Consider the following 27250-nt stretch of genomic DNA (forward strand, 5'->3'; position numbering starts at 1 on the left):
AAAGCCGGGGTGAAATTGAAATTGAAATTTAAGAGGGAGAATATCGGAAAACATCGGACCACGGGAAAAATGTCAACAGTGGGTCGACGCGGGAGCAACGCGGGCGAGAACCGAACCGTGACCGAGGAAAATGCCAAAGCGAAAGAGAACGGCGTCGACGGCGGCAGCGGCGGCAACGATGAGCAACGCAACTTCAGTGCTCCCACAAGTCAGTCCAGTCAGATCTAATAAATAAAAGACTAATCTTTGAACAGAAAAAACATTACAGACAACGAGCGCATGCGAATCCATTCTCTGACCATTCACTCGTGTATCCATCATCACCTGATTCAATCGATTGGTCAATTCATTATCCAGCCTTTGGAAACCAGAGACCATCCTTTGCAGATATTGGATGTGGATTTGGTGGTCTGTTAATCACACTAGCACCTCAATTCCCTGACACTCTCATCGTCGGTCAGTCAATCAGTCTTATGTAAACCCCTTTCTTATATCCGCAGGTCTTGAAATTCGTGTTCAAGTAACACAGTATGTCCAAGATCGTATCACCGCACTCCGCGCAACCTCAGACAATTATCAAAATGTATCAGTCATCCGCGCCAACGCCATGAAATTCCTTCCAAACTTCTTTCAAAAAGCTTCCCTCACCGCTCTCTTCTTCCTCTTCCCCGATCCCCACTTCAAAATACGCAAACACAAGGCACGCATCATATCACCCACCCTTCTTGCAGAATACGCGTACGTCCTCGCACCAGGTGGAATCGTCTACACCATCACCGATGTCGAGGATCTTGCACAGTGGATGCGCGCTCATCTAGATGCTCATCCACTCTTTCAGTTTGTTGAGGAACAAGAACTAAGGAATGAGGGAAAAGGTCCCATCTTGGATGCAGTGTATAGTTCAACGGAAGAAGGGAAAAAGGTAGAACGCAATGCTGGCCAGAAGTGGCTCGCATGCTTCAGACGCATTGAGGTCAAAAGAATAAATACGTAGTATATAAGATAAGATAACAAATGTACAATTTTTGCACGAGACTTGAAAACAGGCTCTTCGAGCTTGACTGTCGTGATTCTCAGTTTTGTATTGTCTTTCTGTCTTTCTTGCAGAACACGCGCCTTGTCACGCCAGGTCGTTCAAAGCTCAACGACAAAGCATCCTGGCAGTCGTGCATGAGAATTACTCCAGCATTAAATCATATGCGTCAAAGAAGCGCACCAAGGATTGTTCCTATGTCTCTTGTAAATCTACTCCAGAACTGATAGGTGAGATTTTGACAGTTAGCAGCTGGCAGCCCTGATCTCTTAGGTCAGATGGGTGGTATGAGAGTGATACCCGCAGAAAGCTTTAGCATCCAGATCGCGACTATTGTAGGAAAAAACTGATACCCGATTTTTCAGCACTGTCAGCGCCGGAGCCAGTGAAAGAAAGAACATTGTGAAATGAGTTCCCCGCGCCGGTGATGGATCATGACTATAAAGACGGCTTTTGATATTTTGCGATGTCAAATGTCCATTGTGAGACTCTTGTACCTGGAATGAAGTCATGATAGGGATTGCGTCTGGCAGGAGTGATCTACCTGAAGGACGAAGTGGTATCACTTAATAGAAAGTGAAATTTCGGGGCATCCGTCAAGCGTAATTCTTCCATTATAATTCTTAGGAATAATATAGGGGAATAATCAATGCTGTGCTGAAGCCCGGACAGAATGAAGGAATTAAATATGACAGGCGTTTATAGACAGATGCTGATTCGGATAAGGAGGAGCACGATTAGATGCACGCTGGAGCAACGTGGTGTGGAGCAAACGATATATAAAGAGCCTATATCAACTGGGTTGTGGGCAGAACTTCAGATCTACTCACGACACATAAGATCGACGACTTAACCACAAAGTACGCTCCTCATCAACTTCAAACGCTACTGACCGTCCATTTCCCTGTTCAGGGATATGTCAAGATTTCGCCGCGGCGATGGATCAAAAGAAGCGTCTCTTATTGTGAGAAGGCGCTCGACGCCGGCGCAGACAACCCAACTGGTGCCAACACACACGATACGGGTGCACACAAAGACAGTGCGGGCAGTCGCATTCTTCAAAGATGGTCGATGGATCGTCACTGCTTCGAAGGATAGAACCCTGCGAATCTGGAACGTGGAGAAAAGAGCATGTGTGGGAGGGCCATTCGAGGGCCATAGTGACGTCGTGACGTCAGTTACCGTATCTCCAGACGATAGACGAATTGCGAGTGGTGGAGATGATGGAGCCATCATCATCTGGAATGTCCAGAGCAACCAGATGCTTTTCAAACCGCTGGAGAAGCATATGCGCCGGGTGTCCTCGGTGTGTTTCTCCCCCGATGGCAAGAGACTTGCGAGCGGGTCATGGGATGAAACAGTTATCATATGGGATACGGAGACCGGCGCGGTCCTCTCAACCCTCGAGTGTTGGAGTTCGGTGTCGTGTGTCGCCTTCAGCCCGGACGGGCTAAGATTAGCATACGGATTATATCGCAATATTCGGATTTGGAGCCCCGCCGATAACGCAGAGGTTCAGTTCGACATCAAAGCTCATGACAACGATTGGGTTTATAACAGCATTCAAGTTGTGTGGTCGCCTGACGGCCAGCAGCTTGTCTCTGCATCAAATGACGAAACAATCAAGTTTTGGGACTCCTCAAATGGGTCACAGATCGGTCAACCTTGCACTGGTCACACTTCCTCCATTAGGTCACTTGCCATTTCTTCTGATGGTGTCTTCAATGCAACTGCCTCGGACGACTATACTGTGCGCCTGTGGGACATAAAGTCACACAAACAGATAGCACAACCACTCAAACACACTGCACGTGTTTTCTGCGTTGCAATTTCTCCCAGTGGAGAACTGCTCGTGAGTGGAGACGATGATGGGAATGTTCATCTATGGTCGATCGGGAACATACTTTCTGCAGCATTCGGGACGGGCTCCTCATACCTTGCGCATCGCAGTAAGGTGAAGTTGGGCCAAAAGCTTTATGCAGAGGCTCTTTCGGATGCGGAAAAGGTGCGGACGATATTCGTCGTTGTTTTCACATTTGTGATGATGTTCGTAGATCATCGAGCTCGACCCTTCGTCTTACCTCGGGTACGAGTTGAAGCATGCAGCACTTCATGGATTACAACGCTATGATGATGCATTCAAGGCCTTCACAATCATGCTCTCCAAGTTGGATGATACACTCGACCCACAAATACGACGTAAGCCTCAGACAACTCAAACGCTGACCTAAAGACGACTTACAATTTTTGCAGAGCTACGCCAGCAATATGTCAATCCATCTGAAGTAAAAGATGCTATCCGACGAGCCATTCATGCTCAACTGGAAAATGCCCCCCTTCGTCTAATCAACACCTCTACTGGACGTTTGTGCGATCGAGATGCACAGATAAACGCATTCACGGAGAGTACAGAGCACAAAGAGCTTTTGCATTCATTGATGATGCATGCGCCCGACCAAACGGAGTCTATCAAAGAAGCGGTCGCGAAGTACTTCAGCTGGGTCATGTTGTCCCATAGGTGGGAAAGGAATGAGCCGCTACTGCACGACATTCAGGGCAGGGACATATATGACTTGGATCCGGTTGGAACCGTGGTGAAGTTACAGAAGTTCTGCGAAGTCGCTCGTGATGCGGGGCATCGTTGGGCGTGGAGTGATACGTGCTGCATCAACCAGAACAACAATGTGGAGGTCCAGCAATCAGTGAACTCCATGTTCGTCTGGTATCACTACTCAGCGCTCACCATCGTCTACCTATCGGACGTGCCTCCTTCGTCAGAGTCTGGGGCGCTCGCAAGCAGCATTTGGAACACGCGAGGATGGACCGTTCAGGAGTTCCTCGCTCCTAAAGTTGTTCTCTTCTACCAAGCAGATTGGACCCCATATCTCGACGACCGCTCACGCAACCACAAGGAGTCTGTCGGCATCATGCAGGAGTTGGAAGATGCAACAGGCATAAATTCGTCGGCGCTTGTTGACTTTCATCCGGGTACAAGAGATGCCCGAGAGAAACTCCGATGGGCATCAACGCGTGTAACTACTTTGCAGGAAGATATCGCGTATTCACTGTTTTGGATCTTCGGCGTCCACCTCCCTGTAATCTACGGAGAAAAAAGACAGAACGCGCTCGGACGACTTTTACAGGAGATCATAGCCCATTCGGGCGACATCACGGCCCTGGACTGGGTGGGACAATCGTCCAACTTCAACAGTTGCCTGCCAGCCGATATTTCCTCATACAAGACTCCGTCGTGTGCACTGCCATCTCTATCTGAACGCGACATGCAGAATTCGGTCTCCTCATTACGAAATAATATTTTCGCTGTGGAATCGGCTTCGAAACTGTATACCCTCCTTGAGAACCTCAGCGTTCCTCGTTTCGCAAACGCCAGACTGCAATTGCCTTGCATCGCATTTCCTCTCACAGAAGTCAGGCGGAGGCCTGGTCGAGACGGGGATACATGTTTCATTTATGACGTCAAGGCAGACGGGCTACAAGACCTGCTGGTCATAACGGAAGACAAGCTTGTTCAATTCTCGCCTGCAAGGCGTACTCGGCGGACATTCCTGCTCGTCCGTCCGTGGAATCGGCATGATCTCGGGCTGATTAACTTCGCAGACGAGACGCAGAGCGTAGAAGATTGGCCTGAGCCTGGGTCCCCTGGATACAACGAGTCCACTATGCGAGAGTTGAGGTTGATCGTTCGGCTCGGACAGCCTTTTGGCGGACTTTTGCTAGCGCAGCAGTGGGGTGGGGAGTATAAGAGAATTGCTTCGGATAACAATATCATCGCGCAAGTTAAGGACACGGCATCTGTTGACGACATGATGGATATCAGAATGATGGAGATATTATAGCTGCGAAGAACGGGACATTTTCTTTCATACTTTGACAGCACACCTGTATCGTATCATGCATTGTCTCGTATTACAGACAACATAATCCTCAAATCAGATGTCCTACGAAGAGGACAGCTCCGGCGCAAGCGCTCACAGGTTGGTGTCCTTCTCGTGCATTGATTGCTGTAACTGAAGCGCACCTGCGATGCATCGCCTCTTGTAGTACTGCGTACTAATGCATACGCTATGCGGATCATCACTTCCACGCGAAAAGCATCACTGCGGACAGTAGTACTTACGGTGTAATGCAACAGATACAATTAGCTACTATCGGTCTGCCGTGACATCCATGACATACCCAGAATGATCCTGAATAATGTGCCTGGAATGAGGCTGCTACTAGTTTTCCACATAAGTGTGCCTGACGCTTTGCGTTTGCCCCTGATGTTCCACGGTGGTTGGTATAGCGTCATCTCGCCGTTCATCTCAGCACGCTGCTTGCTTCCCACCTGAGAACTTGACGAATCTTGTGTCCTCCAATTCACCCCAGAGTAGGTCGGTCATTGAGCAAATATCTTTGGGTGGTGTGTCACAATATGAGGCTGTAGCGCACAACAAGACATAACTCTTCTCCGCAGACAGGTTGTCATTCTCATTGACAGCAAGACATCGCTGCCATTGACTGGTACAGCTCTTAGTGCTGGGCTTGCGAGGGATTATGACATTGGTCCTTGAGGGTGCAGTGAATCATATGTATTGTTTTTAGGGATGGTCGTGGACGGTGGCATATGTGCAGACACTGGCATGACAAAACATCGACAAGATTCAGGTTTTTTCGAATACAGATATCATATATATGCGCGAAAGACACATACCGGCGCCCTACACATAACAAAAGATGTGTGATCCTTACCGCTGAAGTATCTTGTGCCCACGAAATCCGCAGGGTGAGTTTTAGGCAGACTCAGATAGTATGGTGTGATGACGGAGAGTACTAGTAGGCGTGTAGTAAGATGAGTTCAAGAGCGAGGCTGACCTAGGCCTAGCAAGAAAACGAAGTAAATTCAGTCTAACGGAGCTCGGGAGTTTTATCACATAGTCATCCGCGATGACTAATATTCCTCGCTTCCTTACCGATCGATCCCCGCTTCAAAACAGGCAAAAACACAAGGCACGCTTGCACAGTGGATGCGCACTCATCTAGATGCTCATCCACTCTTTCAGTTTGTTGAGGAACGAGAACTAAGGAAAGAGGGAAAAGGTCTCATCTTGGATGCAGTGTATAGCTCAACGGAAGAAGGAAAAAAGGTCGAACACAATGCTGGTCAGAAATGGCTCGTGTGCTTCAGATGCGTCGAGATCAAAAGAATCCTGTATAAGATAAGATAACCAATGTACAACTTTTTGCGTGAGACTTTTGAAGCAGGTTCTTTCTTGACATTAATATTGACCAACCATGGTGCGCCCACTTTACTCAATATTCCCAACATAACTCTTCCACATATTCACATCCAGTCATCCCGCATCGAACTACTCAATGCTGGTCTTCTTCGCAGCGACGGTCGCAGACCTTATGAACTACGAACACTAGCTATCAACTTCGCGCCACAAGGAACAGCAGACGGCAGCGTCACCTACTCACACGGCCTCACTCAAGTACGCGTCTCAGTACTTGGTCCACACGAACCAAAACAAGGAACAAGACGCGAAACATTCCACGATCGCGCAACACTAAACGTCGAAGTACAACTCGCCCCTTTTGGCGTCGGTGAACGAAGAAGAAGAGGCAGATCCGACAAGTAAATCTCATTAATACCCACTTTATTATGTGCACCGTTAATACCACTCAGGCGTCTCCTTGAACTCGCAGCATCAATCAAAAGCACATTCGAACCAGTCGTCCAAACCCATCTCTATCCACGCAGCACAATCGACATCTTCGTACACGTCCTCCAGCTCGATGGCGGCCTCCTCCCCGCTTGCATAAATGCCTCCACCCTCGCTCTAGCAACAGCAGGTATCCCCCTCTTCGACTTTGTCTGCGCTATCAGCGGTGGCGTGTACGGCACCCAACCCTTGCTCGATCTAACCACAGTCGAAGAAAACGACGTCCCCAGCGTCGTGGTGGGCGTGATGCCTCGTACCGGACGCGTCACGCTTGTCCAGATGGAGACCAGGTTGCATATGGATCGCTTTGAGGAGGTATTTAGAGTTGCTTGTGATGCGGGCAAGGTGTTGTGGAGTGAGATGAGGGATGCGCTCAGGGAACGGACAGGTGATTTGGTGGATAAACTTGAGGCCGGGCCCGGAATGGTTGTAGCGAAGGAGACTGAGGAGACATATGATTGATGCCTGCCAACTGTAGCTAGCGGCTTCGGTTAAACCGTTTTGTACCAAGACTCTTGATCGGTAATCGGTGCCGGTAATTTGAAGTGACACCAAGCTCTTTTACACCACCTATCATCATCATCATGAGCGCTAGCGTCCAGTCTGAATTCAAGGTCGTATCGATCCTTGATACTGACTTGTACAAGGCATGTATCGCAGTAGCGCCATCATGGTCACCTCTTCTGACGCAGTTGTGCAGTTCACGATGCAACAGGCTATCTTCGAATACTATCCCACTACGCAAGTCGTCTATCGATTCACGCACCGCGACAAGCACCGCCAGTTCTCCAGAGCATGCATACAGAAATTTCGTGAAGCGCTGAACGGTTTGTTTCTCTGACTATTCAATTTTGTGTACTGAATTAATACATGCAGGTTTCGCCGATGTACAACTAACACAAGACGAACGCGCCTGGCTCCAAGATAAATGCAAGTTTTTCAAGCCTGCGTACCTCGATTATCTCCAGTCTTACAGGTTCAAACCTGAACAAGTGATTACATGCCCGTCAAGCTCCTTCCTTGCATTCCATTGACGCGCACCGGTAGATCTCGGCCACTTTCCTCCCGTCTTCCGATGACCCCGATATGGGCAGCGTCAAGATCGAAGCGAGGGGCCTGTGGCTGGAGACCGTTTTATGGGAGGTCCCGCTCATGGCGTGTCTGTGCGAGATGTATTTCCGGTATGCAGAACAAGATTGGGATTATACCGGCCAGGAAGGTGAGTCAATCCCCTTGTTCATTTTTCATTCTTTCGTGCTACTGAGTACGTGCACGGGCCAGAACAAGCCACGCATAAAGCTACATCCCTTTTAGACGCACGATGTACGTTCAGCGAATTCGGGACGCGGCGCAGGCGGTCGTTCGTCACGCATGATTTAGTGGTGAGAGGCCTTATCAAGGCGAGGGATGCGCATGAGTGGAAGCAGGGATTTTTTGGAACTAGTAATGTATGCTATTCTTCATATCGGTGGTCTCCTTTTGGGGTTTTTTTTTGACGCAGATGCGTAGGTCTACTTCGCTATGCGATACAACCTCAATGCGATAGGCACGATCGCTCAGTATGTAGCTGTTCTTTTTTTGTTCATTCTCTGACTTTTGACTTGTGAATTTCAGCGAGTGGTTCATGGGTGCAAGTTCCACTCTCTTGATGATAAAATCTCCTCTGATCAAAAATATACTTAGGTTGCGGCGCTGGGAGATTACAAAGACGCTGCTGGGACAGCTCTAGACCTCTGGTCCAACCTCTACGGAGACAGTCTTTCAGTCACGCTCACAGATACATTCTCCACCGAAGTGTTTTATCGGGTACGCATGTCCATTTTGTCACTGCGCAGCGCCTCTGATTTTATTTTATTTATAGGAATTTGATCATAGGCGCGCTAGCCAATGGAAAGCCCTGCGTCAAGACTCGGGAGACCCAAAAGTATTCGCACCGAGGGCTAAGCGGATGTACGAAGAGCTCGGGATGGACCACACACAAAAAGCCATCATCTTCAGCGACGGGTTGGATTTCAAGAAGGCGAAGGAGTTGAATGAGCAGTGTCAGCTGCTGGGATTCAAGTGTGCGTCGTCGCCTTATCTATGGCTGCTCATGGTCTAACCGCACGTGCAGGTTCGTTTGGTATTGGAACTTGGCTGACCAACGACTTCAAGACGAAGAGCAGTGGGTACGAGGAACGGAGCAAGGCGCTGAATATCGTGATTAAGCTTGGGTCGATTGATGGGAAGGAATGTGTGAAGATTAGTGATGAGCTTACAAAGGTGGGATATGTCGTGATTCTCGGTTTTGTCTCGTCATTGATTGACTTTTTTCTTTCAGAATACGGGAGTTCCGGAAGTTGTGGCAAAGGTTAAAGAGATGTACCAGATATCGGTCTCGTAGACCCAGTGTATACCAGTAGCTGTGTGAGTGATGGCACTTTTGTGAATGAGAATTTGGATTGACGATGGGATGGCGTTGTCTTGTCACTCCAGGGCGTTCAAAGGCCAGCAACGAATTGTCCAGGTGGTCGTGTATTAGACTAGAATGACTGTAGCGTTAAATTATACGTGCCAAAGCCACGTAACGAGCCCTGATCATCAGTTCAGATAGGTAGCATCAGAGAGGTGCTTTCGGACAGCCACAGCATTCAGATCGCTGCCGTCATAAAAAAGCTCATACCCGATTATCGGCGCGGCGCGGCTGCGGCGCCAGAACCGGTGAAAGAACGACCATTGCGAGGCGAGGTTCTCACACCAGTGCTAGAAAATTATGCGATTATATTTATAAAGACAGCTTTTGAGAAGTTACGATGCTTGATATATGATACATAGCCTGACGCATCGCTCTCGTCTATAGCATCTTCGACTACCTGTGTAGTTCCAGATGTCCATGGTGTGATGTGCCCGGAAAGTAGAACAACGTTCTAACTTCTGAATGCTGCAGGAAGTCATCCACTAATGGAAGGAGCGGAATGAGATCCGCGTTGAAGCAACGTGGTATAGAGCAAACGATATATAAAGCCTTCAAGAGCCTAAATGAATTGGGTTATAGAAATCCAGCTCTACTCGCGACACATCAGATAGACGACTTAACCACAGAGTACACTCCTCGTCTTCAAACGCTACTGGCTGTCTATCTCCCTGTATAGCGATATGGAGTGGTTGCGCGATGTAGCAGAAAAAGCGTATCCTGCTGTGAGAAGGCGAGGGACGCCGGCGCAGACAACCCAGTTACCAACACACACGATGCGCGTGCACACAAAGGCAGTGACGGCAGTCGCATTCTTCAAAGACGGTCGACGGATCGTCACTGCTTCAAAGGATAAAACCCTGCGAATCTGGGACGTGGAGAAAGGAGCATTCGTGGGAGAGCCATTCGAGGGACACAGCCGCGAGGTGGTTTCAGTTGCTGTATCGCCAGACGATAGGCGAACTGCGAGTGGCGGATGGGATAGAGCTATCATCATCTGGGACGTTGAGAGCAAGCAAATGCTATTCAAACCGCTGGTGCAGCATAGAGGTCGAGTGTTCTCGGTGTGCTTTTCCCCCGATGGAAAGAGAGTTGCAAGCGGTTCATGGGATAGCACAGTTATTATATGGGATGCAGAGACTGGCGCTATCCTCTCAACACTCAAGGGTGACCTGGATTGGGTGTCCTCTGTCGCCTTCAGCCCAGATGGGCTAAAATTAGCACACGGAACATGGCGCAACATTCGGGTTTGGAGCACGAATAATGGCAAGCTTCTTCTCAGGATCAACGCCCACCAAGATTTTGTTCAGTGCGTTGTGTGGTCGCCTGATGGCCAGCAACTTGTCTCTGCATCATATGACAAAACACTCAAGTTTTGGGACTCCTCAAATGGGTCACAGATTGGTCAACCTTGCATTCAAAGTCACGCTTCCTACATTAACTCGCTCGTCATCTCCTCTGATGGCTCCTTCATTGCAAGCGCCTCGCGCGATAAGATCGTGCGCCTGTGGAACACAAACTCACACCAGCAGATAGGACAGGCGCTCGAACACACCGCACATATTTCCTGCGTTGCAATTTCTCTCAGAGGAGAACTGCTCGTGAGCGGAGATGATGATGGGAATGTTCATCTCTGGCCGATCGAGAACACACTTTCTGCAGTATTCGGCATGGATTCCTCATACTTTACGCATCGCAGGAAGCTGGAGTTGGACGAAAAACATCATGAAGCCCTTTTGGACGCGGACAAGGTGCGGACAGTATCCGTCGGCTTAACATTTGTGATAATGTTCGTAGGTCATCGAGCTCGACCCTTCGTCTTATCAGGGGTACGAATTGAAGCATGCAGCGCTTCGTGGAGCACAACGTTATGATGATGCTCTCGAGGCCTTCACAATCATGCTCTCCAAGTTGGATGATGCACCCGACCCACAAATACGACGTAAGCCTCAGACAACTCAAGCGCCGAACTTGAAGACGACTTACAATCTTTGCAGAGCTACGCCAGCAATATGTTAGTCCATCTGAAGTAAAAGATGCTATCCGACGAGCCATTCATGCTCAACTGGAAAACGCCCCCCTTCGTCTAATCAACACCTCTACTGGACGTTTGTGCGATCGAGATGCGCAGATCAATGCATTCACGGAGAGTACAGAGTACAAAGAGCTTTTACATTCATTCGGCATGCTTGCGCCCCTCCAGACGGAGCCCATCAAAGAAGTGGTTGCAAAGTACTTCAGTTGGGTCATGTTGTCCCATAGGTGGGAAAGGAATGAGCCGCTACTACACGACATTCAGGACAAGGTCATATACAACTTGGATCCGGTTGGAACCATGGTGAAGTTGCAGAAGTTCTGCAAAGTCGCTCGCCATAAGGGGCATCTTTGGGCGTGGAGCGACACGTGCTGCATCGACCAGAACAACAATGTGGAGGTCCAGCAATCAGTGAATTCCATGTTCGTCTGGTATCACTACTCAGCGCTCACCATCGTCTACCTATCGGACGTGCCTTCTTCATCAAAGTCTGGGGCGCTCGCAAGCAGCACTTGGAACACGCGAGGATGGACCGTTCAGGAGTTCCTCGCTCCTAAAGTTGTTCTCTTCTACCAAGCAGATTGGACCCTATATCTACATAACCGCTCACGCAACCACAAGGAGTCTGTCAGCATCATGAGGGAGTTAGAGCGTTCAACTGGTATAAATGCGCGGGCGCTCATTGATTTCCATCCGGGTACAAGTGATGCCCGAGAGAAACTCCGATGGGCGTCAAACCGTGACACTACGAGGGAGGAAGACATCGCCTACTCTTTGTTCGGCATTTTTGATGTCAATCTTCCTGTCATCTATGGAGAGAGAAGACAAAAGGCGCTCGGGCGGCTATTACAGGAAATCATAGCCCATTCGGGTGACATCACAGCCCTGGACTGGGTGGGACAATCGTCTCAGTTCAACAGTTGTCTCCCAGCCAAGATTTCCTCATACCAGACTCCGTCATGTACACTGCCATCTCTATCCGAAGACGAGATGCGGAATTTGATCTTCAAGTTACGAAACAATAGTATGGCTGTGCAGTCGGCTCCGAAGCTGTATGCCACTCTTCAGGAGCTCAGCGTTCCTCGTTTCGCAAACGCCAGACTGCAATTGCCTTGCATCGCATATCCTACCACAGAAGTCAGGCGGAGGCCTGGTCAAGACGGGGATACATGTTTCACTTATGACATCAAGGCAGACGGGCTACAAGACCTGCTGGTCACAACGGAAGACAGGCTAGTTGAATTCTGGCCTGCAAGGCGTACTCAGCAGACATTCCTGCTCGTCCGTCCGTGGAATCGGCATGATCTCGGGCTGATTAACTTTGCAAACGAGACGCAGAGCACAGAAGATTGGCCCGAGCCTGGGTCTTCCGGATACAATGAGCAAACTACGCGAGAGTTGAGGCTGATCGTTCGGCTCGGACAGCCTTTTGGCGGACTTTTGCTAGCGCAGCAGTGGGGTGGGGAGTATAAGAGAATTGCTTCGGATAACAATATCATCGCGCAAGTTAAGGACATGGCATCTGTTGACGACATGATGGACGTCAGGATGCTGGAGATATTGTAGCTGCGATGAACGGGACGTTTTCATTCCATACCTCGACAACCCCTCTACATACATCCCTTAGAATTTTGCATCGTATCGATATCGTGTTGTGTATTGTTCCAAGTGAATCCCCAAATTAGACGACGATCCTACATAGGGAAGAGGACAACTTAGAAAGCTCCGGTGCTGGCATTTCCTCTCATTCAGATTGGTCCAGTCATGGCGACGCAGCTGTGCACGATTCAAGGCTATCTTCGAATACCATCTTACCGCAGAAGTGGTATATTATTCTCGATTCACGCACTCTCGTAGACCTCGTGTGAGGGACAGTACTTTCATAAATGAGACTCTCAGTTGCCTGGACGATGGTCTTACGCTGCCCTGTCACTCTAGTTCAAAGACGAAATATTCTGGTGGCCGTGTATTAGAATGACTTGAGCATTGAACTATCCTACAACCCTGAGGCCTGACCACCAATCGCATTGGAGTGTCCTGGTATCCACGTCAATGCAACGTAATATTATAGCCCATCATGATGACCTGGACCAAGGCAACATCAACGGAATACTTCTGGGCAGACATCAGATCGCGGCCCCTATAAAGAAGTCGGAACCAGGCGTGTTCCTCTTTGAAATGTATGCGATTGCCATCCACAGGATTAACTTTTGGCTTAGTATCCTGACAGGTGCCTGGAATGAATTAGCGTCTCGCAGATCCTTGGTGCCAAGCATAGCATATAGCATATAGGGGTATAATCACCTAAGAAGGTCATATTGGCACAAGCCTATGGACTCAGTATAGGCAGTGTAATTAGTGGCAATGTGATAAGTACGCCGTGAGCCAGAACGGACAAGTGCCTACATGAGTTATAAACGAGTAGAAATCCAACTCTACTCACAACACCACATAAGATCGACCACTTAACCAGGGTGTGCTCCTCGTCAACTTCAAAATTTAACCGCTACTGACAGTCTGTTTAGCGATATGGAGGGATTACTCGATGTAACAAAAAAAGCATATCTTACAGTGAGAAGGCACAGGACGCCGCCGCAGACAACAGAGCTAGCGTCAGCATACACAATGCAAGTGCACACAAAGGCAGTGACGGCAGTCGCATTCTTCAAAGACGGTCGATGGATCGTCACTGCTTCAAAGGATAAAACCCTACGAATCTGGGACATGGAGAAAAGAGCATTCATCGGAGGGCCATTCCAGGGACATAGTGACATAGTGACATCAGTTACTGTATCGCCAGACGATAGGCGAATTGCGAGTGCTGGAGGAGATGGAGCTATCATCATTTGGGACGTCGAGAGCAAGCGGATGCTATTCAAACCGCTGCTGAAGCATACACGCCAGGTGTCCTCAGTGTGCTTCTCCCCCGATGGAAAGAGGCTTGCAAGCGGGTCATGGGATGACACAGTTATTATATGGGATGCAGAGACAGGCGCTGTCCTCTCAGCACTCCGATGTAATGTGGGTATGGTGTTGTGTGTCGCTTTCAGCCCGGATGGGCTAAAATTAGCCTCCGCCGGATCTCAGGGCACCATTCGGGTTTGGCGCACCAGCAAAGATTGAGGCTCACGACGATTGGGTCGAAAGCGTTGTGTGGTCGCCTGACGACCAGCAACTTGTCTCCGCATCGGCGGACAAAACAATCAAGTTTTGGGACTCGTCAAACGGAACTCAGATCGGTCAACGCGGCCTTGCACCGGTCACACTTCTCGCATTGGGTCACTTGCCGTTTCTTTTAATGGCTCATTCATTGTCACTGCCTCGCACGATAAGAGTGTGCGCCTGTGGAGTAAAAAATCACACCAGCAGATAGGACAGGCACTCGAACATACCACATGGGTTTTCTGCGTCGCAATTTCTTCCAGCGGAGAACTACTCGCGAGTGGAGACGATGATGGGAATGTTCATCTCTGGTCTATCGAGAACACACTTTCCGCAGCATTCGAGACGGATTACTCATACCTTGCGCATCGCAGTAAGGTGAAGTTAGGCCAAAAGCTCTATGCGGAGGCCCTCTCGGATGCGGAAAAGGTGCGGACAATATTCGTCGTTGTTTCAACATCTGTGATGATGTTCGTAGGTCATCGAGCTCAACCCTTCATCCTATCTCGGGTACGAATTGAAGCATGCAGCGCTTCATGGAGCACGTCGCTATGATGATGCATTCAAGGCTTTCACAATCATGCTCTCCAAGTTGGATGATACACCAGACCCACGGATACGACGTAGGCCCACACAGCTCGAGCACCGGCTTGAAGATCACTTATATTTTTGCAGAGCTACGCCATACATACGCCAATTTATCTAAAATAGAAGATGCTATTCGACAAGCCATTCACGATCAACTGGAAAATGCCCCCCTTCGTCTAATCAACACCTCTACTGGACATTTGTGCGATCGAGATGCACAGATAAACGCATTCATGGAGAGTACAGAGCACAAAGAGCTTTTGCATTCATTGATGATGCATGCGCCCGACCAAACGGAGTCCATCAAAGAAGCGGTCGCGAAGTACTTCAGCTGGGTCATGTTGTCCCATAGGTGGGAAAGGAAGGAGCCGCTACTGCACGACATTCAGGGCAACGACGTATACAATTTGAATCCGGTCGGAACCATTGTGAAGTTGCAGAAGTTCTGCAAAGTTGCACACAATGCGGGGCATCGTTGGGCGTGGAGCGACACGTGCTGCATCGACCAGAACAACAATGTTGAGCTCCAGCAATCAGTCAACTCCATGTTCGTCTGGTATCACTACTCAGCGCTCACCATCGTCTACCTATCGGATGTTCCTCCTTCATCAAAGTTGGGCGCGCTCGCAAACAGCACTTGGAACACGCGAGGATGGACCGTTCAGGAGTTCCTCGCTCCTAAAATTGTTCTCTTCTACCAAGCAGATTGGACCTTATATCTGGATTACCGCTCACGCAACCACAAGGAATCTGTCAGCATCATGCAGGAGTTGGAAAATGCAACAGGCATAAATGCGTGGGCACTCGTTGACTTCCATCCAGGGACAAGAGATGCCCGAGAGAAACTCCGATGGGCGTCAAACCGAAACACCACCAGGGAGGAAGACATCGCCTACTCTTTGTTCGGCATTTTTGATGTCAACCTTCCTGTCATCTACGGAGAGAAAAGACAAAAGGCACTTGGACGACTGCTGCAGGAGATCATAGCCCATTCGGGCGATATCACGGCCTTAGACTGGGTGGGACAATCGTCCAACTTCAACAGTTGTCTTCCTGCCGAGATTTCTTCATACAAGGCTCTGCCATGCACGGTACTATCTCTATCTAAACACGACATGCAGAAGTCGGTCTCCACGCTGCGAAACAATATTATGGCTGTGGCGTCAGCTTCGAAACTATATACCGTTCTTGAGAACCTCAGCGTTCCTCGTTTCGCAAACGCCAGATTGCAATTGCCTTGCATCATATTTCCTATCACAGAAGTCAGGCGGAGGCCTGGTCAAGACGGGGATACATGTTTCATTTATGACGTCAAGGCAGACGGGCTACAAGACCTGCTGGTCATAACGGAAGACAGGCTTGCTCAATTCTCGCCTGCAAAGCGTACTCGGCGGACATTCCTGCTCGTCCGTCCGTGGAATCGGTCTGATCTCGGGCTGATTAATTTTGCAGACGAGCCACAGAGCGTAGAAGATTGGCCCGAGCCTGGGTCTCCTGGCTACAACGAACCGACTACGCGAGAGTTGAGGTTGATCGTTCGGCTCGGACAGCCTTTTGGCGGACTTTTGCTAGCGCAGCAGTGGGGTGGGGAGTATAAGAGAATTGCTTCGGATAACAGAATCATCGCGCAAGTTGCGGACATAACATCTGTTGATGACATGATGAACGTCAGGATGTTGGAGATATTGTAGCTGCGATGAACGGGACATTTTCATTTCATACATTGACAACACTTCCACATGCACAGTATCCATAAAATTTTACATTGTATCGGTCTCAAACTCTAGTCTCCAAACCCGATGTCCTTTGGAAGAGGAGAAAGCTTTAGCGCAAGTTATGTGCAAATGCTTCCTAGAACTGCCAGCCTTCGTCTAGAATCGTCTAGTAATCGACTCAATTATAATTACATAGCGTACAGTGTGGAGTCCGTAGACAATTATGGCTAAGAATTCAAATGACTTCAGTTTCTTGCCAGTGACCGTAATCAGGTCGGCTCGGCTCGAACATACTGTAATAATATGGCCTTGTATAATGGCAAGCGCCTTCGAAGAGAATAGGGGCATAATTCATAATACTACACGACGAGGTTCTCCTAGTGAGGATTCAAGTGCTCCATCCGACAGCGCTTACAACCTAGTATATGCGCCTTGCCTGTGCGTGCGCTCGCTCACACATTCTAGCGAATGTAGATCAATGCTCTCACTCCCCCTTCGCAATACTTGGCCAAGAATATATGAATTTTTCACAGAATCCAAGTATAAATGTCCCCAGCCTCTTTATCCACCCGTGGATGGGATTCCGCTATCATACAAGTAGTTTGAACTTGAAACTCGCATGTTTAAATCAGCAGATATGCGAGGACTCTTACTGGGAGTCTTATCTTCTCCACTGATGGTGCGTGTCTTAGTGGTGCACGGTCGAAGCTGTGCCTGCATAGCATTTCTCACTTTTGGACGCGTCGACAACTGAAAGCCTGAAGAAATGCAGAGCCTCGAACTAGTAGAAACGAGGAAGGAAAAAGACTGAGGTAAAGGAATATTCTAGACACTGAATATTAAAGGATCGTTGAAACGGAGTGAACGTGTATGATAGGTGGATGTGTATGTAGATAGATACGCACCAAGGATGTATCGTGATAGTGGCAGGATGCAACGAAAAATTGTCCTGGTGACTGTGCATCATAATTACTATTGCATGCTAAACCATCCCAATCACGAAAACGTAACGAGGATTGCTTCTGTCTCTTGCAAGTCTACCCCAGAGTTGACAGGCAAGACATCAACGGTTAGTGGCCCACTAACTCTACCGTCGCTAGTCTCGTACGTCTGACCTCCCCAGGTCAGATTACTGGTGTCGGAGGCATAGCTACAGATAGCTTTAGCATCCAGGCCGCAACGATGATGAAATCAGCTCATACCCAATTTTCAGCGTCTTCACGCTCGTATTATTAGGAGGATATCCGAGACCCGTGAAAGAGAAATCGATGTGAGTCGAATTCCTTGCACCAGCGCCGGAAAAGTACGCGACCGTGTTTATGAAGACTGCTCTTGAGAGGTTTCCATGCTCAAAAAATGCATAGCCCGATACATTATTTTCATCAATGGAGATTTCGACTGCCTGCGTGGTCCCAGATGACCCGATAGCTTCTGCGACGATGATAGCTGCGTAGTATGCTGGCTGTGCGTGCGGTGCCAACGGTGCAATCGGAAAACCGTCGAGAATCGAGTAGTTAAGCGTCACGGGTTGAATCTGCTCATAAGGGGATTGAGTAACGCTGCATTGACTCAGCTGAGTACTAACCAAATTGTACTTGTAGCCAATGCCCTCATGAAAGTGTATGCGACTAATACCAACTTGTGTGGCATACAAAGTGTAGTCAAGTAACCAGAGGGCGGCACCGGCTGTGTTGCTGACATCTGGTAAAAAGGACGATCACATATAAGTCATTGCGACCACTGTTCATGTTGTCGGTCTTACTAGGTGCACCATGGCAACTGATACCTATGAACAAGTTATCAAGTCTAGTGCTGTCTAGCAATTATCGGACAATAACTTACTGTTTGTCTCCCCGAGGATGTACTTCAGCCCGTTGGCCAAGGTCGCCTCAATATCTGGGATAAACGCGGATAAATTACCACGGATATAGCTCTTGGTCATTAAGTCCTGCAGCGCAGCTCCGCTGCCAGTACAGAATGAGCCACTATAATGGTGCTGCGAAATGCTAACCATGGGATTCAGCACGCCATCCAGATTCTGAGGTTGTGTTTGACATACGTTTCGATCAGTTGACCTGCAGGAGATTCAAGAATGCCCAGATTAAATATAGCTTGCGGAGAGAAACCGCTAAGGTTGTTGTGAGAAGACCCAGCGAAAGCGGCTCCGATTAATTTTGTGTAAGATAACTTGGAAAGGTTGGCTGTTATGGATACGTTATACGCAAATTCCTCCCACCTATATACCGGTCAGCACTAATGAGGAAGTCGTCGTCATAAACTTACTCAGAGACATATTCTTGTACATTCCAGCTGCTGTTACGGCCCTCGTTGTCGTAGTAGAGATCAGCCTCGTTGCCGACTTCAATGAACTTCAGAGTAATATGTTTCTCTAGGACAGGAGGGGAAGAAAACGCGTTCATGAGCGCGACAGTTTCGAGGTAGGCTGCCGTGAGGTTGTATTCCCTCAAGTTCAAGCCCCAGTGAACTTCCGTCCCTGGAAGTAAAGCAAATTAGTCGCTTGAGAGCCTCTGGGAAGTTAGATTACCGTTGGGAAGATGAGAGATGATATCATAGAAGCCTTGCCCAACAGTGATATTAGTGGCTTCTGGGTATGGCGTGATTGTGCTCGAAGGAGGGAAAATATCTTCTTCGTACTATGCACCAGCTAAACACACGAACCAATTCACATTAAAAGAAATTTACCTCAACGTTATAGCTGAAATCAGTATGGTCCTCTGAGTCAGCACCTATTCTTACGAAGGGAGGAGTATTCGTAATTTGGATAAAGTTATCAAGGACGTTGTTGAAAAATGTATTCGGTTCTGTCGTGCCCGCCCAATCGTCCCATCTATCTTGCTCGATTGAAAGCGAAACGAGGTTCCCCTTGAGTGGTGCTGCTCCCAAGGGCGCAGTAAGAGGGATTGTAACCTCTATTGCCGAGACGATTGGAACGACGAGCGTGATGAAGCCCCACATCATAAATCGCGGCATGAGGGGCGTCTTCTTGGTCCTGGTGCAAGCCTAGAGTGCGACTCCGAGATCCTCTATACTGTTGAAGGCGGGATGACGATCCGATTGGCCGTCTTATGACTGGTAAGGTGTCGTGGAATCTGTACAAAAGTGAAAGATGAATTATGCATCACGATGAGGACGCGAGCAGGGTGCCAGGCTTCGAAATCTATTGCAATTAGCGGGGATTACGAGACCACGTCATAGCTTTTGTCGGGAATTTACGAAACCCATTTCAATGCTCCATTGTTGAGACCCAGTAAGAACTGGCTGTGACGGGAAAGGCTGGGAAAGTGTATATGCAACAATATGTGAATTACCCGTTTAGTACTACAGTGTACTACCAGTACTTTCACACCACTGGTACAATGATCAACCAGTCTTTTGTACACCACTGGCCCTCTGGAGTCTGTATAATCATTATTCCTCACTCAATTCTGCGTCAATGTGCCAAAAAAATTGGCACATCATACTCTATTGTTATCACTCTGTAAGCTACACTAATTTTTGTGTTATTTCAAAGAGTGAAAAATGTAGGAAGGTGGTGATACTGTAGAGATACGCACTTACTAACAAAGAGTCTGTTTGGACAGTGAATTTTGCCAAATTTCAAAATTGAAATTTGCTTTGTCATCTTCTGTTGAAGTCTGAAGCTGAGCCGGCACAGGATACAGGCAGAAGAATATATCCTTATGGCTCATGATCCTAAAAGTCCGATACATCTTATACTGTAGTTATCCACTGTACAGGATACATCTGTTCTGTATGGTAATACATTGATCAATCACTGTAGGACAATGACTATCTAGGGCTATCTCACTGGAGTGGGGCATCTAGATCTCAGTGGCGTGCCTTAGGTGTTAGTGTTTCGAAGCTGCATTGAAAGAAAGGTAGTCAGCTTACCCATCTCAGTGTGACATGCATTTGAATGCCACTGGCACACGGTCATCACCCAAACCTTCGAGCTCGAGCATCTGTTCTAGGACCACCAAATAAAAGCGAACCTTCATGGTATAGTGTCATGAATGTGTATTGAAGATGGTTCCAATCAGTACTACAGGCAAAAACATGTGTAAATTAATGTATAATACTCATAGAATACTACTATTTGATGCGGCCTGGTTTCACGGTATTCCCTCCCATTCAGCTGCGGGAAGGTGAAGGGAGTGATGGCCTAGTGTGGAAGGTGGCGAGTGGCTGTTAGGAAGGCATAGGAAGACCTGTAATTGCAGTAATTTGGAGCATGCGGGTCATAGTGTTAGGCAGCATGTACCAGGTGAGATGGAGGTGGATGTGTCGTGATGGATCACAGGAGACAAACACGCTTGTATGCATGAAGGATGGAACTGGCACTCACTTGTGTTGACATTTGAGCGATCTGAGACAAAGAAGATCAAAGGATCCAAGAGATAAGTGCAGAGGGGAGTGAATGGTGGCTCGTGCCCATTTCATATATGTTAGACTAAACTAACCAGACTGTAGTGTACCTTTTTTTATAGGTACAAATGTTTGTTAACACAGTTCTTTCAAAGAGACTGAGATTGTACCTTGTTTTATAGTGTGTGTGCCACTCCAAAGTCTCACTAATCACTAGAGCTTGGCGGCCGACGCTCTCTCAATCGTAAACTGTGCACCCATTCTCTCATGGCTCACGATCAGTGCCACTGTTGCAATTGCGAGTTTGCCTGCGAAGTCGGCTGCTGTGATTGAGGAGGGTTCTTGATTCCAATGGATGAGAGCAGGAGGAGGAAAGTTGAAGATGAGCAGGAGAACAAGGGAGAGAGACGAGCAGGAAGAAGGAAGAAGCAAGAAGGGACAGAGGATGTGCAAGAGAAACCAGCGCTGACGAGTGACTCATCAGGATAACAGTAGTGTACAGAATTTGAGGGTGATGTGGTCAGACACAAGTGTAAGCAGCCTGAATGATGCATGAATGGAGAGCAGGAGGTGGGAGTGTAAATTCAAGTCTGTGAAAGACTTTGTGGTCAGCACGTACTAGTAAAAGACCTATAAAAGTCCAATGATGCATAAACCAAAAATGGTGTACATGATTATTGAGCTTTCTCAACAAAATTCCAAACACCCTTGCAAAACTACTGAAGAGCTCGAGGAAGCAAAACAGACAGACATACTATGTACAGTGCAAATTCATTTTACTTTGCTAGAAGGGATCCTCTGTTTTATCAGATTCATTTTCTTGTGTCTACATGTTTTGTTTCATTTTCATTTGATACCGCTTAATGAAGAATTTTGATCGAGTATATACTAAGTGCTGTGAATAATATGAAATGAAAGTGGTGGGACTGGGGAAAAATTCTATTAACATGTTCTATAGGAAAATGTGTCATATACAGTGCTCCTGCCATCACCGCTAGAGAACTGCACTAAGATATTGCTCATTTTCTCTCCCAATTCAATCACATGGCATGTCAGTGCATAGTACATGCCGATGTATTAAAGTATCGATATATTGACCCAGGAGCTCATGTTGTGTTGGGACAGCCCAGACTACACTAAAAAAACCCCTTGGATGCTCTGAGTGGGAAATATGGAGCTGTGTTGTCATGGCTGGAGCTCAGTGGATCATGGGTGCCAAAGATGCATCTGTTCCAGATGCCCAGCTGAAAGACATAACTGAACTACCTGAACATGGCAAGATCAAAGAAGAAGTCAGCTTCAACTGAAAGGAAAATGAGTGTTTGAAAGAGTACCTTCAAGTTGTACCACCTAGAGTATTAATGACGATGAGGATTAGCAAGACTGAATCAGCAAGTCAATCATAATGAAATTAAGACTTGCGGATTCGAATAATGAACTAAAATGAGTGTGTTGATCTAAAGGCACTCGTACTTTGACATCCAAACTAGCAAGACTAAATCAGCAAGTCAATTGTAATGAAGTTCAGACTCACAGATTTGAATAATGAACTAAAATGAGTGCGTCGATCCAAAGGCACTCGGACTTTGACATCCAAACTTGCTGGGTACATAATACTGGCTCTGTAGTGTCTGAGTGGTGGGTAGATGCTGCAAAGAGCAGGATGTTACTAGGTTCATTTGAAAGCTTTGGTAGTCATGTGATTCGTTCTCACGGTTGAAGAACACACAAAGTCCCTAGTGCTGTGCAGTGTATCAGTCATAATTAAGGTACAAGAAATGATCCTATCTGATCGATCATCACAGATCAAGGAGAGTGAGAGAGGCGGGGCAATGGCAGGTGAACTGCCAAATATCCATATGACACATTCAAACCCCCGTAGAAGAGTGATTTATAAGCATGGGAAGCCGGCAGCGTGATCCTGGTGTAGGATATATCCTGGATACATCATGTTGGACAGTGGATGACAACAGAAGAGTATGTATCAGACTTTTAGGACTATAATCCACTTAAGATATATCTATATAACATCATCGGCTGCTGAGCAACAGTAATGGTTATGATAATCATAATTTGGTGCCATCGATGCTGCATTTGTGCCTCAAGGTCCATGTGCGCTGTGGCATTGTGGATGCAGCAATTGATAAGATTCATAGGCAGGAAGAAGCTGATTCATGTATCATGTGTGAGCATCACATGCAGTTTTGAACTGCAAATGCTGAACCCAGACTCGCTGTCCAGACTGTACCTAATAGTTGTGGTATTGCACAGCCTAGTCTGCTATACTTGCAAGACAAGTGTGTTCAACCTGAGGGGCTTGCTGTTTGGTATCAGAATAATTAGTTATATGAAAAGGAAGATAGTCTGAGGCATGGGAAACAAAGTCCGAAGGTATAATTACAAGTCCAATGTCAAAATGTCGGGTCCGATGTTTCTGGGTTTCTGGGTTTAGTGGGGTGCATTGGATTGCATTGGGTTAGTGTCGGGTTTGTGTCGGGCAAAGATGAACCTGAGCACATGCAAGATGCATAGCATGCAACCACTTCCCATATATCACCTGACACTCTACCTGTATATTCCACTCTCCATATCACACAATGAAACAAATGTGCATTCGCACCAACAAGCAATTCTAATCTAAAGTATTCTAACCAATGCTATCTACTCCCCAATGATCTTGCCAAGCTCCTTCTCCAATGACCCCCAATTGTACGACAGCAAGTAAAGGTGGTTGCTCATATGAAGCAACTCTGATTCTTGTGTCTGGGAGTGCTGATGCATGTCAATAAGTGTCTCTTGGTACTTATTGTTCTGTTTTTGGAGCTGAGTGTTCTTGAGCCAGAGCTGCACACCTTTGGTGTGTGCTTTGTCCAACTGGGCCTCAATGTTGAGGCAAGGGCACTTAGGCTTGGGTGCAGAATGAGAAGCAAGCGGCTTCTTTGTGCACTGGACCATGATAGTCCTAGGCCCATCAGTGACCTCCCCACCAGTAGTCCTATCTGCCACAATCTCCATCTCTGATTCACCAGCATCTAGCAAAGTGACAGTAAAGGCAGCGACAATAGGCACAGTGGATTGTGTAGAGGCCAGCACCTTGCACTTCAGTGCAGCTGGTGTGCGTTCCTTATTCTTTGCAGCAACTACTCATCATGCATTAGCTAAATCAACCATCAAGAAACAGTGCAGATTTACCAAATGAACAAGCTTCCCTGGTCTTGATGCAAGGGTTAATTCATTGTGGTGAAATTCATGGCTAAGACCATTTCATATAGAAAAAACACGACATTCAACAGGTTTCAAACCTGTTGCACTTTAATAGAAACAGATTTTGATTCTGTTATGACAACCACTTTGCTGGACACAACTCTGATCAGCTTGCAAGCAAACTGACAATGAGCATATGTCAAGGTGTGTTTTCATAAAAAAATAAATTTTATCATTGACAGGTTTCAAACCTGCACATTCCAAGAGAAACAGATTTTGACTTTGATAATCACTAGCAATTTCATCTTTAGCAGGTTTTGAACCCACATGCACAGATTTGAAACAGATTTGGATTCTGTTGTAGCGACTGTTTGACCAACACCAGTTAGATCCATCTTTAAAGAAAACATTCAGAAGTGAATCTGCAAGGCAAGTCTACTGTTCTCTGTCACTCGCAATGTTTTCCCTCAGCTGAACAGATGAATTAAATACAGACTGCAATACAGCACTTTCAAAAAGCGAGAGGAGCGGAGCATGATGATGAAAGGTCTCAAATACAGTGCACTTCAACCTTACACATAAGTGAATAATGACTGGATGGCTCTTTTGAATCTCAGTCTTGACAAATGTGTATTCTTCCTCATTCCCCAGGTCATTAGGATTGAACTTGAAAGTTTGATGTGTAATCTGCTCTTCTTCTTCAACCAAGTCAAGACCTTTGGATAAAATTAAATTGCTCTTGTACTTATCATTCTGAGTTTGCATCAAGACTTTGGTCATATATTGAACTTTGCGTCAAAGATACTTGCATTTGCCTCTGGTGATTTTTTAGAGGAAAAAAGGAATCAATGGTGACCATGCTATTGAAAGAACTAACAAAATGCAGATAAAATGTGCCTTGAGAATTCACTTCTGAATGAGTTCATTGGAAGTGAATCTCACTGGTCTTAGCTAAGCAGTTGATACAACAGAATCTAAATCTGTCTGTGTGGGTTCAAAACCTACTAAAGATCAAATTGCCAAGTGATTATCAGAGTCAAAATCTGTTTGTCCTGGCCTGTGTAGGTTTAAAACCTGCCGATGATAAGATTCATTTTCTATGAAAATGCACCTTGACACATGCTTATGGTTGGTTTGCTTAAACACTCATCAAAGTTGTGTTTAGCCAAGTGGCTGTCATAACAGAATCAAAATCTGTTTCCATTGAAATGCAACATGTTTGAAACCTGTTGAATGTTGCATTTTTTCTATTAGAACATTCCTTGAATACTTGCTGATAGATGGTATCTCAGACACTCATCTTTATTGGTCTTAGTCAAGGTCAAGTTGTCATCAGAGTCAAAATCTGTTTTTCTTGGACTTTGTGAGTTTCAAACCTGCCAATGATAACATTTTTTATTCTATGAAATCATGCCTTGACATTGACTCATGCGTACTTTCCTGAGAGCTCCATCTCACTGGTCTTAGCCAAGTAGACATTGAAACAGAGTCAAAATCTGTTAGGAGGATAATGTTGTATAAACTGAGCCTGAAAATGAGTTGTAAATATGGATCCTATGAGCCTACAAAGATATGAGTCTCTACAGCAGATTTTGTTTTTGTTTTTCCAGCTGATAGCTGAGGCATGAGGCTAACCTAGAGTTGAGTCTATGAGCAAATTAGGTGAGGTGATGCATGCTTCTTGCTTCCGCCCACCTCGTGTTTAAACCTTTCTCATCTTTAGTACTCGACTCTGGTCTCAGTTTTTGCAATCCTATTCTAAAAGAATGTTTAATGGAGATTGTAATGAAGCCATAAGACCTGATTTTACTGCAATCGATCATCAAGACGCTCATCAACATGCATCAACGAAGCCTTGTGGATCAAATATGGAACACACATTTGTACTGCATGGCAGCGGGATGAAAGCTATAGAAACCCTAAAGCATGATTTGAGGCATTTGTGCTCAGGATGTGGAGCCATGTCACATGGAGCTCAGAGATGTTCTTGGACACAGAAAAGTGAATTCACAAACATCGTATAAAGCAGATGTTTGGGAGCATGAGCTACAACATGAAAGTACACATGAGTCAATGTCAAGGTGTGTTCACCCAGGAAAAACACATATGATTCATGAGAAAATGTCAAGGTCTGATTTTTTCATAAAATGAAAATGTTATCATTAGCAGGTTTCAAACCTGTGTAGTCCAAGAGAAACAGATTTTGACTCTGATGTTCACTTGCAGATTTTATCTTTAGCAGGTTTTGAACCCACACAAACAGATTTAGATTCTGTCGTATTAACTGCTTAGCTATAAGACCAGTTAGATACACTCCCAATGAGCCCATTCAGAAGTGAATCCTCAAGGTATGTTTATCTGCATTTTGTCAGTTCTAACATTACATCATCAGACCACCATGGTGGTCTGCCATCAGCACATTTTTGGAGCAATTGCTGAATAAATAGGTCTTGAAGTAGAGGCCCAAAAGAAGTCTAATGTCTTTTGCGATAAGAGTAGAATTTAAAAAAATCAATTGCGGCAATCATATTATTAAAAGAACTGACAGAATGCAGATAAATATGCCTTGAGGATTCACTTATGAATGGGTCCATTAGGGATGCATCTAACTAGTCTTAGCTGAGCAGTTAATACAACGGAATATAAATCTGTCTGCGTGGGTTCAAAACCTGCTAAAGATGTCATTGTCGAGTGATCACCAGAGTCAAAATCTGTTTCTCTTGGACCATGCAGGTTTCAAACCCGCCAGTTGTGACATTTTTTTAATATGAAATCACACCTTGAAATATGCTGATGGTCGGTTCGCTTGCAAGCTGATCAAAGTTGTATTTGGCTGAGTGGTTGTCATGACAGAATCAAAATCTGTTTCTATTGGAATGCAACAGGTTTGAAACCCATTGAATGTCACATTTTTTCTATGAGAACATGTCTTGAATATTTTCTCATAGA

At 46.6% G+C, this 27250-nt stretch overlaps 8 protein-coding genes across 8 annotated transcripts; 6 read left to right on the top strand and 2 right to left on the bottom strand.

Moving 5' to 3' along the window:
* The first annotated feature begins 88 nt into the window (after positions 1-88).
* F5147DRAFT_726205 (putative methyltransferase) lies at positions 89-1228 on the top strand. Its single transcript, XM_041439164.1, has 4 exons — positions 89-208; positions 255-456; positions 501-1152; positions 1212-1228. Exons 1-3 carry the CDS (start codon positions 131-133, stop codon positions 992-994), a joined length of 774 nt encoding a protein of 257 aa, XP_041285838.1. The 5' UTR covers positions 89-130; the 3' UTR covers positions 995-1152; positions 1212-1228.
* A 442-nt stretch (positions 1229-1670) lies between these two features.
* On the top strand, positions 1671-5159 carry F5147DRAFT_42011 (WD40-repeat-containing domain protein). The gene is made up of 3 exons (XM_041429731.1): positions 1671-3038; positions 3088-3232; positions 3287-5159. Exons 1-3 carry the CDS (start codon positions 1950-1952, stop codon positions 4888-4890), a joined length of 2838 nt encoding a protein of 945 aa, XP_041285839.1. The 5' UTR covers positions 1671-1949; the 3' UTR covers positions 4891-5159.
* A 1134-nt stretch (positions 5160-6293) lies between these two features.
* F5147DRAFT_726222 (exoribonuclease, exosome component 4) lies at positions 6294-7325 on the top strand. Its single transcript, XM_041439165.1, has 3 exons — positions 6294-6331; positions 6388-6671; positions 6723-7325. Exons 1-3 carry the CDS (start codon positions 6329-6331, stop codon positions 7219-7221), a joined length of 786 nt encoding a protein of 261 aa, XP_041285840.1. The 5' UTR covers positions 6294-6328; the 3' UTR covers positions 7222-7325.
* Positions 7326-9257, top strand: F5147DRAFT_726226 (Quinolinate phosphoribosyl transferase). Its single transcript, XM_041439166.1, has 11 exons — positions 7326-7406; positions 7460-7586; positions 7636-7751; positions 7807-7978; positions 8041-8207; positions 8269-8318; positions 8374-8389; positions 8443-8565; positions 8621-8822; positions 8873-9021; positions 9080-9257. Exons 1-11 carry the CDS (start codon positions 7344-7346, stop codon positions 9140-9142), a joined length of 1248 nt encoding a protein of 415 aa, XP_041285841.1. The 5' UTR covers positions 7326-7343; the 3' UTR covers positions 9143-9257.
* A 1268-nt stretch (positions 9258-10525) lies between these two features.
* Positions 10526-12941, top strand: F5147DRAFT_764608 (uncharacterized protein). Its single transcript, XM_041440718.1, has 3 exons — positions 10526-10962; positions 11009-11153; positions 11209-12941. Exons 1-3 carry the CDS (start codon positions 10882-10884, stop codon positions 12810-12812), a joined length of 1830 nt encoding a protein of 609 aa, XP_041285842.1. The 5' UTR covers positions 10526-10881; the 3' UTR covers positions 12813-12941.
* A 1738-nt stretch (positions 12942-14679) lies between these two features.
* F5147DRAFT_42145 (uncharacterized protein) lies at positions 14680-16889 on the top strand. The gene is made up of 2 exons (XM_041429742.1): positions 14680-15031; positions 15084-16889. Exons 1-2 carry the CDS (start codon positions 14989-14991, stop codon positions 16685-16687), a joined length of 1647 nt encoding a protein of 548 aa, XP_041285843.1. The 5' UTR covers positions 14680-14988; the 3' UTR covers positions 16688-16889.
* Positions 16890-17446: 557 nt separating this feature from the next.
* Positions 17447-20008, bottom strand: F5147DRAFT_726250 (glycoside hydrolase family 79 protein). The gene is made up of 10 exons (XM_041439167.1): positions 19415-20008; positions 19257-19365; positions 18995-19205; positions 18771-18947; positions 18554-18717; positions 18474-18497; positions 18297-18412; positions 17914-18245; positions 17708-17861; positions 17447-17584 (listed from the first exon to the last, which is right to left on the bottom strand). The coding sequence occupies exons 1-9, from the start codon at positions 19700-19702 to the stop codon at positions 17708-17710; spliced, it is 1575 nt and encodes a 524-aa protein (XP_041285844.1). The 5' UTR covers positions 19703-20008; the 3' UTR covers positions 17447-17584.
* Positions 20009-23758: 3750 nt separating this feature from the next.
* Positions 23759-24112, bottom strand: F5147DRAFT_658483 (uncharacterized protein; the record flags this gene model as incomplete). Its single annotated transcript, XM_041434446.1, has 1 exon — positions 23759-24112. One exon carries the CDS (start codon positions 24110-24112, stop codon positions 23759-23761), a length of 354 nt encoding a protein of 117 aa, XP_041285845.1.
* Between the last annotated feature and the right edge of the window lie 3138 nt (positions 24113-27250).

Source organism: Suillus discolor (assembly GCF_016758755.1).
Source record: "Suillus discolor strain FC423 chromosome Unknown F5147scaffold_113, whole genome shotgun sequence".
Classification (NCBI taxonomy): Eukaryota; Fungi; Basidiomycota; class Agaricomycetes; order Boletales; family Suillaceae; genus Suillus; species Suillus discolor.